This window comes from Dysidea avara, chromosome 13 (assembly GCF_963678975.1).
Source record: "Dysidea avara chromosome 13, odDysAvar1.4, whole genome shotgun sequence".
Classification (NCBI taxonomy): Eukaryota; Metazoa; Porifera; class Demospongiae; order Dictyoceratida; family Dysideidae; genus Dysidea; species Dysidea avara.
The window spans coordinates 15,519,534-15,533,565 of NC_089284.1; the positions used below are offsets into that span (position 1 = coordinate 15,519,534).

The 14,032-nt window shown below is 37.0% G+C and overlaps 1 protein-coding gene across 3 annotated transcripts in view; it reads right to left on the reverse strand.

The window, feature by feature from the left end:
* Positions 1 to 2,833: 2,833 nt before the first annotated feature.
* LOC136242432 (integrin alpha-3-like) overlaps positions 2,834 to 14,032 on the reverse strand; it is a 30,908-nt gene continuing 19,709 nt past the window's right edge. Inside the window, exons 17-34 of one of the 3 annotated variants that reach the window (XM_066033853.1) lie at positions 12,290 to 12,351; positions 12,083 to 12,240; positions 11,936 to 12,031; positions 11,817 to 11,879; positions 11,700 to 11,763; positions 9,938 to 10,069; positions 9,762 to 9,852; positions 9,611 to 9,707; positions 9,455 to 9,544; positions 7,353 to 7,433; positions 7,216 to 7,305; positions 7,072 to 7,167; positions 6,936 to 7,022; positions 6,762 to 6,884; positions 6,607 to 6,711; positions 6,437 to 6,552; positions 6,333 to 6,388; positions 2,834 to 3,528 (exon numbers count right to left, since the gene is read on the reverse strand). In XM_066033853.1, coding sequence (XP_065889925.1) covers positions 2,960 to 3,528; positions 6,333 to 6,388; positions 6,437 to 6,552; positions 6,607 to 6,711; positions 6,762 to 6,884; positions 6,936 to 7,022; positions 7,072 to 7,167; positions 7,216 to 7,305; positions 7,353 to 7,433; positions 9,455 to 9,544; positions 9,611 to 9,707; positions 9,762 to 9,852; positions 9,938 to 10,069; positions 11,700 to 11,763; positions 11,817 to 11,879; positions 11,936 to 12,031; positions 12,083 to 12,240; positions 12,290 to 12,351 — 2,176 coding nt within the window. In that variant the 3' untranslated portion in view covers positions 2,834 to 2,959. Of the gene's footprint in view, positions 3,529 to 6,332; positions 6,553 to 6,606; positions 6,712 to 6,761; positions 6,885 to 6,935; positions 7,023 to 7,071; positions 7,168 to 7,215; positions 7,306 to 7,352; positions 7,434 to 9,454; positions 9,545 to 9,610; positions 9,708 to 9,761; positions 9,853 to 9,937; positions 10,070 to 11,699; positions 11,764 to 11,816; positions 11,880 to 11,935; positions 12,032 to 12,082; positions 12,241 to 12,289; positions 12,352 to 14,032 lie in introns of those variants that run through there. The other 2 variants (XM_066033852.1, XM_066033854.1) reach the window with 2 other exon arrangements.

Consider the following 14,032-nt stretch of genomic DNA (forward strand, 5'->3'; position numbering starts at 1 on the left):
CAAGCACTTGGGCCTTATCTCTCCTTCTCAGTAGTGTATAGGATCCATCAATCTGAAAGAATTCATCACTTGTCTCATCATCTTCACACAGCAAGTGAGTTAGCATTACTATTCTGTGACCATAAATGAGGTTGAATGGAGTTAAGGGGTGTGGGTCTTTGACAAATATGTAAGCGGCCTGTTATTCAAGACAGCTTCAACTTCAATAATTAAATGTCTGTAGAATTGGTAATTAAGGTGGTAAATGTTCTACACAACATCTTCTTCAGAGTAAGTTTGATAAATCCAATCAGACGCTCCCAAAATCCACCAAACAAAGGAGGTCGTTTGGGTATGAACTTCCAGTCAATTTTTTGTCTGTCACTAAGTAGTGTGGAACTGAATATTTGTTTCAGTTCATCTGCTGCAGCCAAGCCAGTAGAGGAATTGTCTGATATTATGGTCTTAGGTGTTGATTTTCAACCACTCAAGGCTAACAGAAAAGTTTCAACACTAAGATCAGTTACCACTTCCAAATGTACTGCTCTTGTAATAGCACAAGTGAACAGACATACATACACTTTCATATCATCCTCAGGTCCCTTCACAGATAGTCTCCTCATTGGAGTCATGCACCTACACATACTGCAGCTACCACATACTCATTGTGTGGCTTTTCCTGAGGTTGCAGGTACACATTCCTGCATCTATATGCACATGCACACTGTCAGTTAAGTAGGGTCCTTTGTAAACCTATAAACGGTTTAATTGTTATAGTTTCAAGGGAGTAACTAACATTCAATATTGTCAAAGTATTTGCAGGAATTACTCCTTTAGCAACTTTTTCATATTCAGAAGAACCAACAGGGACAATGAAACGAGTGTAGTCAAGATTATAGGTGTAATAGCTGTTTTCTTCTCAGGTGCCTTGGTTGATTTTACTAAACCAACACCGTGGTCAGCATTGTTCTTGGTACTTACGCTTTTTGACGCAAAAGTGCTGTTTCCTTCATCAAAATCCACAACAGGCCGTATGTCCTAATTTAAACCCACATGGCAGCCACTCTTCGCCAATTCCTAGATCAAACTGTTCAATAAACACGGGCTTCCATTTGGTAAGTGAGGGGCTAACAACAGGCAAATCTCTACCATTTCCTGCTATTCTCTTTCCACTTCACACTACTCCTTTGTTCACACAAAACTACACAGAAAAAACCAGCTTACCCAGTAGTACATGTACAATTGCATCTAAAGCATACATGCATGGGTAATGAAAACATGGAAAGAGAGCTAATCTCTTCAGCCTCCACCAAGTTATGATTCTGTAAACTAAGTGTTATGTTACTGAGGTTCCCATCCTGTATCATATTTAACTAAATAATGATGTATTGTATTACATATATTTACTGTAATCATTTTCAAGCTGGTCCTCAGTTTTTCTGCTTGTCTAGTAGCCAATTTAATAAAAATAAATATGCAAATTTTAACTTTAGCACAGCATGATGTTTGGCACAATCAGTAAAGAGGTTAGGAAGTAAAAGGCTCACATATGCACTTATTTTACTAGCAGAGCATAAAGAATGCTGTTAGAATAGGTGACTGTTCTATTAGAGTGTATTTTAACCACAGATCTGTCAAATTTCATTACTTGCGCATGATGATAATTCAATTGATTGTGCATTCCAGTTAGTGAATTTGCTTGTACAGGCCACTCTAATTGGTAATTATGTTGCTGATCCACAGCCCACAACTTTTCTGAGAATGTGAAATTTCAGAAAATGCCTGCAGATTTCAGAAATATATTCTGCAGAAAATTGTGCAAGATCTAATTTTTCTTTCTGTTGTGGCATTACACTACTCAAAGCCCACAGGTTTAACTGATCTTGCATCATCTCTTTCTGAAATAATATTACGTCCTTTGACCTCTCATAGTGTGTTAATTATGACAATGGCAATTGTGTCCAGGCAGCACCTTTCAAAGTTACTGCTTGTGGAAGAAGTTCTAGTTGGAATCTTCATGAAAAGTCCTCCAAAATTCTATTTACCACTTAACTTCATAAAAGGAAGGTTGAGAAATGAATTGTAAAATCATATGGATTTTACATAATTGAAGAAAACCATCTCAGGGCATGCATGACAGCATTGAATCAACCAAGCTTTTGGCACCAATTAACCTCACATTAGGTGAGTGAATTAGTATGGATACAAAGATTGTTTATTTCTAGTGTCAAGATGAAAGCTTGCCATTGGCTCATGAGCTGAGGTGTTAAAAATTGTACAGATCACGTGAATTATAGTGAGGATTGCAAGATGTTGCTAAATGTCAAAGTAGTGCATGGTTGCACTTGTTTATTGGGGTACACGCTTTTTTTGAGCATGTGACTCACTACCATGAGTCTTGATATACATTTTTGCAAACCTCACCGTAATTCATATGATCTGTACAAAACACTTTAGCTCATGATCATGAATGTATAGAAAGCTTTCAACTTGATACTAGAGACAAACAATATATTAGGCTTGGCATAACTTAAGTTTAGCAAATTTGTGGCAAATCGAAGTAGATTCGCCAAACTTTTTATTTGCCATATTTTATATTGTTTACTAAAGACTGTAAACCTGCTTTGTATGCTGATTTGCCAAACATAAGTCATGTTACAGTATTTAGTAACTGTGTATTACAGAAGTGACTGCTGTATTAGAATATCTGTCAGGATCAGGTCAATAAACTGTTGAGTTCTATTTTTATTTGAACTGCAACAGTAATATGTAATGTGTTTATTATTTTAATTTGTTTTGCTTGTGCATGTGCACTGTGTACTGCATCTCTCATTCCCATTATCCTGGCATAACGCCTGATGCTTTTGCTGACTTATTATAATGACACTATGCTGGCATAATTGGCAATTATCAGGAAAACAGCATAAAATACTACACACAAGATAAGAACAAAAACTTCAAAACTTTGGCAACACACATACTACAAAACAGCTTCATAGAGATAATTTCCAGCTGACAATGATGATCTACATGTTGTGTTGAGCTTTGAATTACTTGTCTCTTCCACATCACCACAAGATTGCAATTGTGTGCTAGCATAAGCTGGATCATCTGTGTAAATACCAACTAGATAATTTGCTGTTTCCCTTGTACCATAAGCTGGATCAGCTTCTATTTGTACATGTGTGTTGGCATCGGCCAGATCATCTTCTGTCTTCCTGCTATCACAAGCTGGATCATCTTCTATTTGTATGTTAGTATCAGACAAATCATCTTCAATTTTCCTGCTAACATGAGCTGGCTCATCTTCTATTTTCATGCTACCTTGAACTGAATCATCTTTAATTGTATTTGTATTTCTAGGAGGTAAATTAGGTTTAATTTGCATATCACTCTTTTCAACTGTTGCTCCAGTGGGTAGTGTTGTACAGCAAGTCACTGACTTTTTGCAGTACAGAATCACCAGTAGTGATATTATGATAGGTACTAACAGAGCCAGGATAACCATTCCGACTATCAATGATGGCAGCAGGTTGTTAGACTCAGTAGCTGCATAAAGTTAATCATGACAGATTTGTTACCAACATGTGTATACAGCAAAAATTATTAATTTTGGGTATCAAAATTTTACAGTGTGGATGCTACATATTGTAGTGTTACATTTAATGCTAAAAATTTTAAAGGATGCAACCAAAGAAAGGTTAAAATGGTAGTATAACTAACTATGTCACAGGTGCAGGTATGGTGGCCACAGATGCTGAGAGACTGACAGATATTGAACATGAAACAGTTCAATATTTGACGGATTAATTAGAACATTCAGCCAAACTGTTATAAAGATGTGGCCTTTATAAAGTCAGGTATTATGAAGACATGACATTAAAAATATGGATGTCAATAATGACAGCTTCGCTGTCATAGCATTAACATCATTACAGCTATTTTGTGACTGCCATTTTCTAATTAGGACTTTTAAACCTTGCAGGTTGCATCCTTCTTTTGCAACTTGACTACTTTGGCAATCTTTTGTATTTTTTGTTAATAAGTATATTTAAAAGATGTTTGTCAATCGACACCTTCTAAACCAACCCACATACAACTGTCATTAGATGGGGAAAGAGTTATAGTGAGGTGTTGGGCTGGATCAGGGCATGGCTGTCATTTGCTGTAATCCGAGCTGCGCGCCTTTGTTTGAGAGGATCGCGGATGAGTTGGAGATCTGGCACAAGTATTGATGATGGAGCTGGTCTCCCAGCTGGTATGCCTGTCAATCTCTAAGTGGTGATTTAGGGATTATTTTAATTTATTTCACAAGTGATGACCTGTTTTGATTTACTGTTTTGTGTGATTGGTCTGATGTGAAAACAAGTATGAAGTTCCTCAATTATTACAGAAGGAATATTTGCAACCTGGCTGCTGTTTTCCAATCTTTAACAGCTTTGACTAGAAATGATAAAGCCACTGGTTTGATAGTACCATTTTGTTTGCGGAGTGTGAGTCCGCTTGGTCAAGATGAAACAACTCCTGACTTCTACTCCAATATTGTGTGTCCTCTTGACCTGACGAAGGGTTTCTATTTGTGGACAGATGCAAGCAGCAAGGGTTGAAGTGCAGTCCTGGGACAACAAGAGAAGGATGGTGGCATTGGCCGGTCGACAAGTAAACTTAGTGGAACAGAATATCCCCCAACAGAGCTTGAGGTTGCAGCAATGATCTTTGCAGTCAAAGTCTAATTGATTGGCAGTATTACAACAGTCTACACAGATCATCAAGTACAGGTATGCTCTTTTCTGTCTGATATACAGAGCCAGGCTAAAGACAATTACCAGTATTGTTTTACAAATTACTCTAGCTGATGACCAAACCATGAGCCCTCAGATTTTACTGTCTGGAGAAGCAAATAGACCAGACTGATCTTAATAAAGTGCCAGCTCTGGAGGTGAAAGGATACTTCTTGCTTGATGGAGTTCAGCACTATGAAAGTTCCAGGTTAAGGCTGGTTTTGGTACTAAGCTGCTGACTGAGTACATTGGTGCAAATTTTCCGCAGACTGGCACAGTATCGCCATTAGACTGGATGTACACAAGAAGTGTGAGAGCTGTATTATGTGTGTTTCTAGAACAAGGACATAAGGAAAGGCCACTTGTGAAGAGTATCAAAGTAGGAGGAGAGTTTGAATGTGTGGGAATGGATTTCAAGGATATGGACAAGAGTATAGCTGGAAATATATAGACACACATTGGTGATACAAGATTATTTTACTACATAGCCAGAAGTTTATGCTGTCCCAGATAGAAAGGCTGAGACTGTGGTGAAATGTTGGATGGACTTTATCTGGAAGCATGGTGAACAGGATAATACATGACAGAGCTGCAGAATTCCTTTACAAGAAACAGCTAGATTGGTTGGTGTATCTCAGCTCCCAATCTCTGGAGTACATCCTCAAACTGATGAAGTAGATGTCAGTTAACTAAACTGATTAGTCAAAGGGAGCGCATGACTGGACACCTTGTTGAATTTTATTCCTTATACATAATCTTTAAGACTTGTAGTGTATGCAGAATACCTTGCAATTTTTAAAAACATTCTGTCAGGTGGAAGGAATTCACTATAATTTTTACTTTAAAGTGCACAATTATCTGATGGCTGTGTCACCAACTCAAAAATATAAACCGTTTCAAACTCTGCATAACAATGCCACAATTGAAACCACAACTCCACCTTAGGTGTTGTGATACCTCCACTATAAGTTGCTAACTTTTAATCCTTTTTACTTACATGAGATAGCCACTTGAGTATGAGTGTCATGGTATATCAACAAGAGTGTATTAAGGAAAACATAAATTATTTGCTCACCACAATGCATACAAAGATTGCTGAGATCCAATAAACCCTGAAGCTACTCTCATTACATGTACAAACTTGTAGCTAGAAGCAACTGAAATTTCAAGGCAATCTAGGTCAATTGTACCATTTTTCCTTAAAAATTTATGGGAAGCCCAAAGAAAATGTACTTTCTTCAGTTTTAAAGCACTGCATGTGCATGCAGATACACTAGCTAAAAAGGTAAAAAGAACTTGCAGAACAGCCGTACCTTTTATGTGCAAAGTCCATGTTACTACCATCAATTGCAGATAGCAGGGACACATTAACATTCAATAACATTAAATAATTAATTTTTCACTTGCCAACACTTTTAGTGCAGCCATTTTTCTGCTATACTTTTTCAGGTATGTCTGATTCTTTTGGTACAAAATTGTTTGTTAAGTGCACCTTAATATCTTTCTCTCACTACATGTGCCTGCACCATAGGGCAAATACCAGTACTAACATAGCTATAAGAACAAACATACTAGGTGGCTGAGGTGTTCCAGTAGGTTGAACTGTCACCAATGATTGTGAATCTGTCGTGATATTATTAATGGCTGTAGTTGTCACCAATGATTGTGAATCTGTTATGATATTATTAACGGCTGTAGTTGTCACCAATGATTGTGAATCTGTCATAGTACTAATGGATGTAATTGGACTAGGTGACGGTGTTACTGTAGAAGTAACTGGTGTTAAATCATTCTGTATGTGTTGGCAAAAATATTACTAACACTTTGTAACCACCAGCTTACTTACACACTGCACAGCAATCTCAACACTGCCAACAAAAGGCACCTTCATTTGTAAAGAAGTCATCATATCATCACAGTACTCAGCTCTGACTGTCACGTTGAATACTACCTGAAAACCAGCTGTAGTTTTAGTGAACAAACACTTTACATTAATTTCACCTCTTGGTTTAATGGTGTATTTTCACAAGTTTCACCGTCACTTGTGTTACATAATGGAGTAATAGTGACATTGAGACCAGGTACTGCATCAGGGACAAGTTTTATTGAGTGCTGCTGTAAGTTCTAATAGAAGGTACATCTATATGCAATAATATTGATCAATGCTCCACATACAGTGACATTGTTCAGTATTTCAACTATGTTGGAAGAATTTTCTGCAAGAGTTTCCAAATATCCATTAGAAAACAATGCAACAATATTCTGTATAATACATTATCAATTCACACAATTTGATATACACTTCACAAACCTCATACAATGATCTAACCCTGTTATCCACAGTAAATACAGGGATGATGTCATTAGCTTCAAATGCAGCAGCTAACTGACTGACTGATGGGTAATCCTACATGGTCTACAATAAACAAAATCACACCTATCTCATTTTACTAACCAGCTCTGTAGATCTATTGTATTCCCACACATCATCAGCATTTCTTGATAAATAACATCCACCATCATGAGGTCTTACCAATCCTGCTAACTGTGGGTACATTGTACAAGAGTAATAATAACTGTTCATTTGCACACCTTTCCATCCCCAGAGAAATGTGGTGGTGCATCAGTGAGAATTATCATGACATGTCTGGCTGAGTCTCTCCAACCTAATATCTATGTGTACGTGTATAAAATTTATTAAATTAAAAAAATGAAGTAGGGATCCAAGCGATAATGAAACAATGATGGTATTATAGTATATAGCTCTGTGAGAAAGCCCATGTTAAAACAATTATTGTCTTGAATGCCAAAGTACAGTATACCGCCCAGAGGTAATGTTACACTCGCGAGCAGTTGACACTTGTGTAGTCCATTGTTAAATCGTTAGTTTCTTTGGCATGTGTCCACTAACTAACTCACCAAGTGTAGCCATAACATGCGAGCTCCCTCCGGTGGCTGCTCCAGTAACCACGTGTCTTCGCACGTGATGTGTACCAGTCATGTGTTGTGTCAAGTTGTGGCCTGGATTTGAGCACTCACAAGGGATTGTAACGTTACCTATGGGCAGTACTGTAGGGATTTATGCTGTAATACCATCATTCATATCTTGTTTCACTACTTTTTATTACTTGTGACTTTGTTTTAAATTATATATAAATATTCAGTTTTATGTTATAGCATACAGCTATAAATGTGTGACTGTTCTATTAGGTCGACTGCTATATTAGAGTATCTCAAGTCAGCCTCTAGCCTACCAAGACCTAGGCATGGTCACTATTCCTTATTTTCACTGTGCTATTATTATAAATACAGCTAAACCAATAAGGGGTGTGGTGATCATGCTCGAATAAATAGATTGTTAAGAGGTGTGGTCTCCACACTTGATTATTATTATTAATCAAACCAAGATCATTAATGGGCGTAGTCTCAAACCTATCATGAAGTTACAGGTATCTACTGGGTGTCCAGTACCTTTTACAGTAACTAGAACTTTAAATATTTTTGTGGCATCTAATTATGCTACTCAAGGGAAGTGTTGATACAGAAAATTAACACCTGGACATGGTTTTGTTGCATGAAGAAGATGATAATAAGCCTGTTTGAAGATAAAAGGACAGGACGCAGAGGGCATGCACTTGTCAGAATCCTAAAAAGGCCATCCCACTGATGAGTTTGTTATTGTGGCATAAAATGGTGGCTGTATGCTGCCTTGTTTGGCCTCCAGCCTTGCAACCATGATCAGGCAGGCAGGCAGGCAGGCAGGCAGGCAGGCAGGCAGGCAGGCAGGCAGGCAGGCAGGCAGGCAGGCAGGCAGGCAGGCAGGCAGGCAGGCAGGCAGGCAGGCAGGCAGGCAGGCAGGCAGGCAGGCAGGCAGGCAGGCAGGCAGGCAGGCAGGCAGGCAGGCAGGCAGGCAGGCAGGCAGGCAGGCAGGCAGGCAGGCAAAATCTGAGTTTGGATGATTTAAAAAAAAATTCTATATCCAGCTGCTTGTAAGTGTTTTCTTGTTTTCAATGCTGTATTTGATGTTAGAAGGACTAATATTATTTTGTAAAGGTGATTTTCAACACATAAGATGTTTCTAGGATGGTTTTAAAGGTGGAGTTTTAGGCAGTACAAGTCATTTTTGGGGGATTCCTACTTAAACAGTGCTACAATTACTATGTACAATTACTCAAATTATCATTGAGAATATGTACTTTTATTATGGGATAGCACACACGATTTTAGGAATACATCGTACAATACTACCGAGAGTTTGGGCTTTCCTGCCCAATAATATCACCCAAAATGGATGCATCATGGACCTGAATATGAAGTGGAATGGCCAAACAGTTTCAGAAATTGATAGTCAGGGTACGAATTCAAACTCATCAATGGTCTGTCCGGTACCATGTTACAAAAATGTAAATGAACAAGTAAAATTAGGAATTTAAATTTGAGTAGGATCACAGAAATAAATAGTAAAACAAAGGAGGTCACCTACACCTGCAGTTATCTAGTGGACACCTTATCCCTACTTCAGTCATTGCTATATTATTGACAAGCTATAAGACTCAAGTAAGAATTTAAAACCCCAGTATAGCTGCAGGTGTAGGCTACCTCATTTCTATGATACTCACTGGAAGTTTAAATTCCTAATTTTCTCTTGTATTTGTATAATAAAAATTAAGGTATTTATTACACTAGCAACTCACATCAGAACAAACTGCTGATTGCAACATAGCATCAAATATTCCTTCAGGAACATCCAAATTAAGAGATGTTTTCTGATTGGTTAATATACTCTATAGGAATACAATATTCATGAGTACCTACTAAGTTCTGTTTGACACAAAACACTTGTTTATCACCTCAAAAGCAGTTCCATCTGCTGTTAAATTCAGCAAGTGCTTGTATCCAAATGTTGGTATACAATCTTCTAGATCTACTCCACATGTATTGGTAACACTACATAACAACATTATATACATAGCTACAGAGTGCAGACATTCATAGACCCACTATTCAGGATCCACATGAATAAAAGGTGTCAAAGGCTTATCCACATAAACTCCGAATCCAATTTGATTATTGGTTGATGTCAAAGTTTGCACTAACCATAACAATACAAATACACTTAATGATATATAGTAACAATACAAATACACTTAATGATAGTAACAACCTAAAGTACATACCTATAGAAGATGTCAATGTTCTTATAACAGCTACATCATTTCTCATTGAATAAGAATAGTCCATCAACATGTAATAATCTGTTGCATCTGCTACTGATGGCCTAACTCGAATCTGAAATGATACCTCCCCACCTGTAACCATATAAAGCATCTGATAATGCACACATTTGACGATTTGTTGTTAGATCAAGACACATGGTAGTGTATTGTGTGGCCCAAGATGCCAGCATGTCACACCAGTGTGTTATTGATGGGAAGAAAAATTATGTGATTCCACTCATCCATGCTGCCTTTATAGAACAAGACAATTTTTCTCCATGGAAAATGCTGTCCACCTTCAATAGTTCATATACCAAATTTGAGCAATATCATTTCAGGCATTCCTGAGATATAAGTTTTCAAAAATTGACTTAATTTCTTTACATTTTTTCTTTTTTCTTTGTTTTGCACCTGTTGCCATAAAAAAACACATTATTTTACCACCTTGGCATTTGGCACCATAAGGTGGATTTAATGATGAATCTTGGTACCAATTTTGGTCTGAATATGTTTAATATTTGCGGAGCTATTAATGATTATACACGGGGTAAATTGCTTATGGGAGGGTGAAAATTAGTAAGTCGATAGGTTAGCTATCAAACCTCAAACCTTTTGTGGTTTGGAAGAAATTGAAATAAAGACCATGAAGATACACAGCATGAAAATCAACAGTGTATAACAATCATGAGATCTAGTTTTGCTGATAAAAAAAAACTCATCAGGCAAACTGTAAAGAAATGAACCAAAAACTGGTATATAGGTAGATTAATCATCATAAAGGCCTTTCAGATAATCAGGTTATAAACCATTGAGTTATAATGCAAAAAAACAACTACGTCTAACAAGTGTGCAATCAAGGTACTCTAATAGTGCAGTCACTCTATTACTGGCCATTAGACAGTCAGCCTACGTATTCTATTAGAATATATGTGTGCAGTTCAGCAGATGACAAGTCACTGTAGAGAGTTTAGCTATAAACAAGTCTCATTGTAAAGAGTTCGGCTACAACTGTAGATAGTACAGCCAAGTAATCACCAGAAAATTTAGTTATAATACAAGTCACAAGTTACCCTGTAGAAAGTAACAAGTGACCCTTTAGAGAGTTCTAGCTATATCACTAGTTACCTCATAGAGAGTTCAGCTACAAATAAGTTACCCTGTAGAAAGTTACAAATCACTCTGTAGAGAGTTCAGCTACAATACGTTACCTTCCTTGTAGCATGATCCCCTAGTAATTAAAGACAAAACATAGTCTTTACAAGTATATACATCTATACAAAATGATTTGAACCAACATGTCCATATTGTCAGTGCTATAGGACATGAGGGTCAGTATTGTGGTAATAGTGGGGTTGTGTCTTGGTATCATAAATGATTGGCATTTATTTATTTATTTATTTATTTATTTATTTATTCATTAAGGCTTTACAGCACAAGTGCTGAAGGTCTGTAGGATATCTGGTTCTACAGCCTGTTTAAAGATGTTAAGTATAAGTATGTTCAAAAGATTACAGAAAGGAAAAAAGTCCATGACTAGACCTGGACAGCCTTGATCCTGCAGCCATCCAATTTAAGCTTGAACACTTACAGGAGTCCGTCAGGTGGTCATGTTAATTTCATGTATCTGTACTCATAGCCAGTCATAGAAACCTCAGAGAGTGACTTATTATTTCAAAGTACCACATGTGGAACCATTATTTTATTACTGTACTTGTGTACATACTTTCTGTTAATGTCAAGTTCAGTTTTTGTGGTCTAATCTGCACCGTGGATGAATAAGGCTCATCCTACAGGATTATAAAAAATTCCATATGTCACACATGGAACAAGGTTATCTTACTTCAGTGGCAATGACTTCATTGTTACCACTAACAGTTGGTAAAAGTGCTGGCAAGAGTTGCAACTATTCGTAAGAAGAAAAAGTCAGTTAAGCTTTACACAATTAAAGCAACAATTCACTTCAATATTAGTATTCCCAGTTATGTCAAAGGACAATTCAGTGTTGTTTTGAAGAATCATATTGACAGCTGGTAAAGGTTGTCCGTCAATGATGTTCTGTGTAAAAATAAACTGATCACGACACAACAGTTTTAATATACTACTGACCATAATTGTAACAGTGTGATTGATACACACAGGATCATCATTTAATAATAAAATTAATTCACTCGTTATATTACTACTGCCAGATGATGTAAAGACTATTCGTGGTTGATTACCTCTTGACACAAACAGTGCATCACCAACTAAGACCACTTGCAGTGCTATGAGACACAACAACAATTAACATTCCCATTTTGTAAACACACATACCAATTTCACTAGGGTTGAATTCATTGATACCACTGTATGATAAGCACACTTCCAAAATAGTTCTACAGACAAACAAAAAACCACAGTATAATTAAACGCTACAGTCTATACTAGCAACAATATGCAACATCTGCATGCTATAATATTATACTGTAGACTCTGATTATTAAGCACATGCACTTATAAGGAGCTATTTATGAAATGTTACCATGCTAGTTAAGCACATGTGCCTATAAAGGACCACGAGGAGCTTTTGCTACAACGGTGCTATTTGTTTGTACCACATTTTTCAAGCAATTTGAATACCACTACTCAGTCAAACAGTTGAGGAAACAGCAACCTTGTAAAGTGGCATGCAGCTATCATTATTACTGTCTGCTTGACAAAGCAACAAGTGTACTGTAACACATCTACTATTTGGTCATTAGCTGCCATTCTTCAACTATATGCACTTAACAAACAGGTGTATAGACAAGTATGCCATGTGCACTTATCAGGCAATATGTGCTTAATATTTAACCATGTGTGCGTAATAACTGGAGTCTATGGTACAAGACGAGTAAGCGATTATCAATTGTTTATATGAGTACATTGTGTTTCTTTTCCCAAATTTACTGGCCAAAACCTCAAGACTAGTTCATTTTCAATGTTCGCCATACCCTCTTTCAAATTAATATGCATGTCATCATAGTACACTATGTAGTGCCCAGGATATGCACAATTTATTGAAGACATGTAATGAATTTCAAAACTTCTCTGTGAGTTTTGAATTGTTCATGCAGACATGTTGCTTATTTCAGGTTGTAGATGGCCCTCTATACCAGTTAAAAAATCACCATACTTGTACTATATAAAATATAGCACTAAAGAAGTGGTCTCAAGACATACAATATCTAATCCAAAACAGCCAAGCTGTAAAAAAAGTGTGCGGCCCTCAAAAAGGCTATGGTGAAAAAAGATGTGAAATCCAAGGTGGTGGCCAAGAAATGGCTGTGATGGTAGGTTAATGGTAAAAATTTTAATAACGACAATTCAGGTGAATTTTTGTGCCACTTGGTCTTGGCACAAAATTCACCCGAATTGTCGTTATTACAATTTTTACCATTAACCTACCATCACAGCCATTTCTTGGCCGCCACCTTGGATTTCACATCTTTTTTCACCATAGCTTTTTTGAGGGCCGCACACTTTTTTTTACAGCTTTGCTGTTTTGGATTAGATATCATTTCTTTTTGTATTTGTATACCCCATATAGGCCGGCTTTGGGACTTTTTTAACCTATCTTTTTTTTACCACAGGAAGAAGAAAAGATGAAGTGGATGTACTTTAAATATTTTATCAGTAAATGTACAAATTATATATATAATACATATATTAATTACAGAAATCTCCATGGTGGTTTCTTTGTAACTGAACACTCTACAAGGTGACTTCTTCTAATTGCTCTCTCTACAGGGTGAATTGTTTGTAGCTGAACAATCTACAAGGTAACTTCTTCTAGCTGATTTCTCTACAGGGTGATTTGTTTGTAGCTGAATTCTGTACAGGCGATTTATTTGCAGCTGAGCTCTTTACAGAATGGTTTCTTTGTAGCTGAACTCTCTACAAGATAACTTCTTCTAACTGATCTTTCTACAGGGCAATTTGTTTGTGGCAGAATTTTATACGATTTCTTTGCAGCTGAACTCTCTACATGGTGGTTTCTTTGTAGCTGAACTCTCTACAAGGTAACTTCTTCTAGCT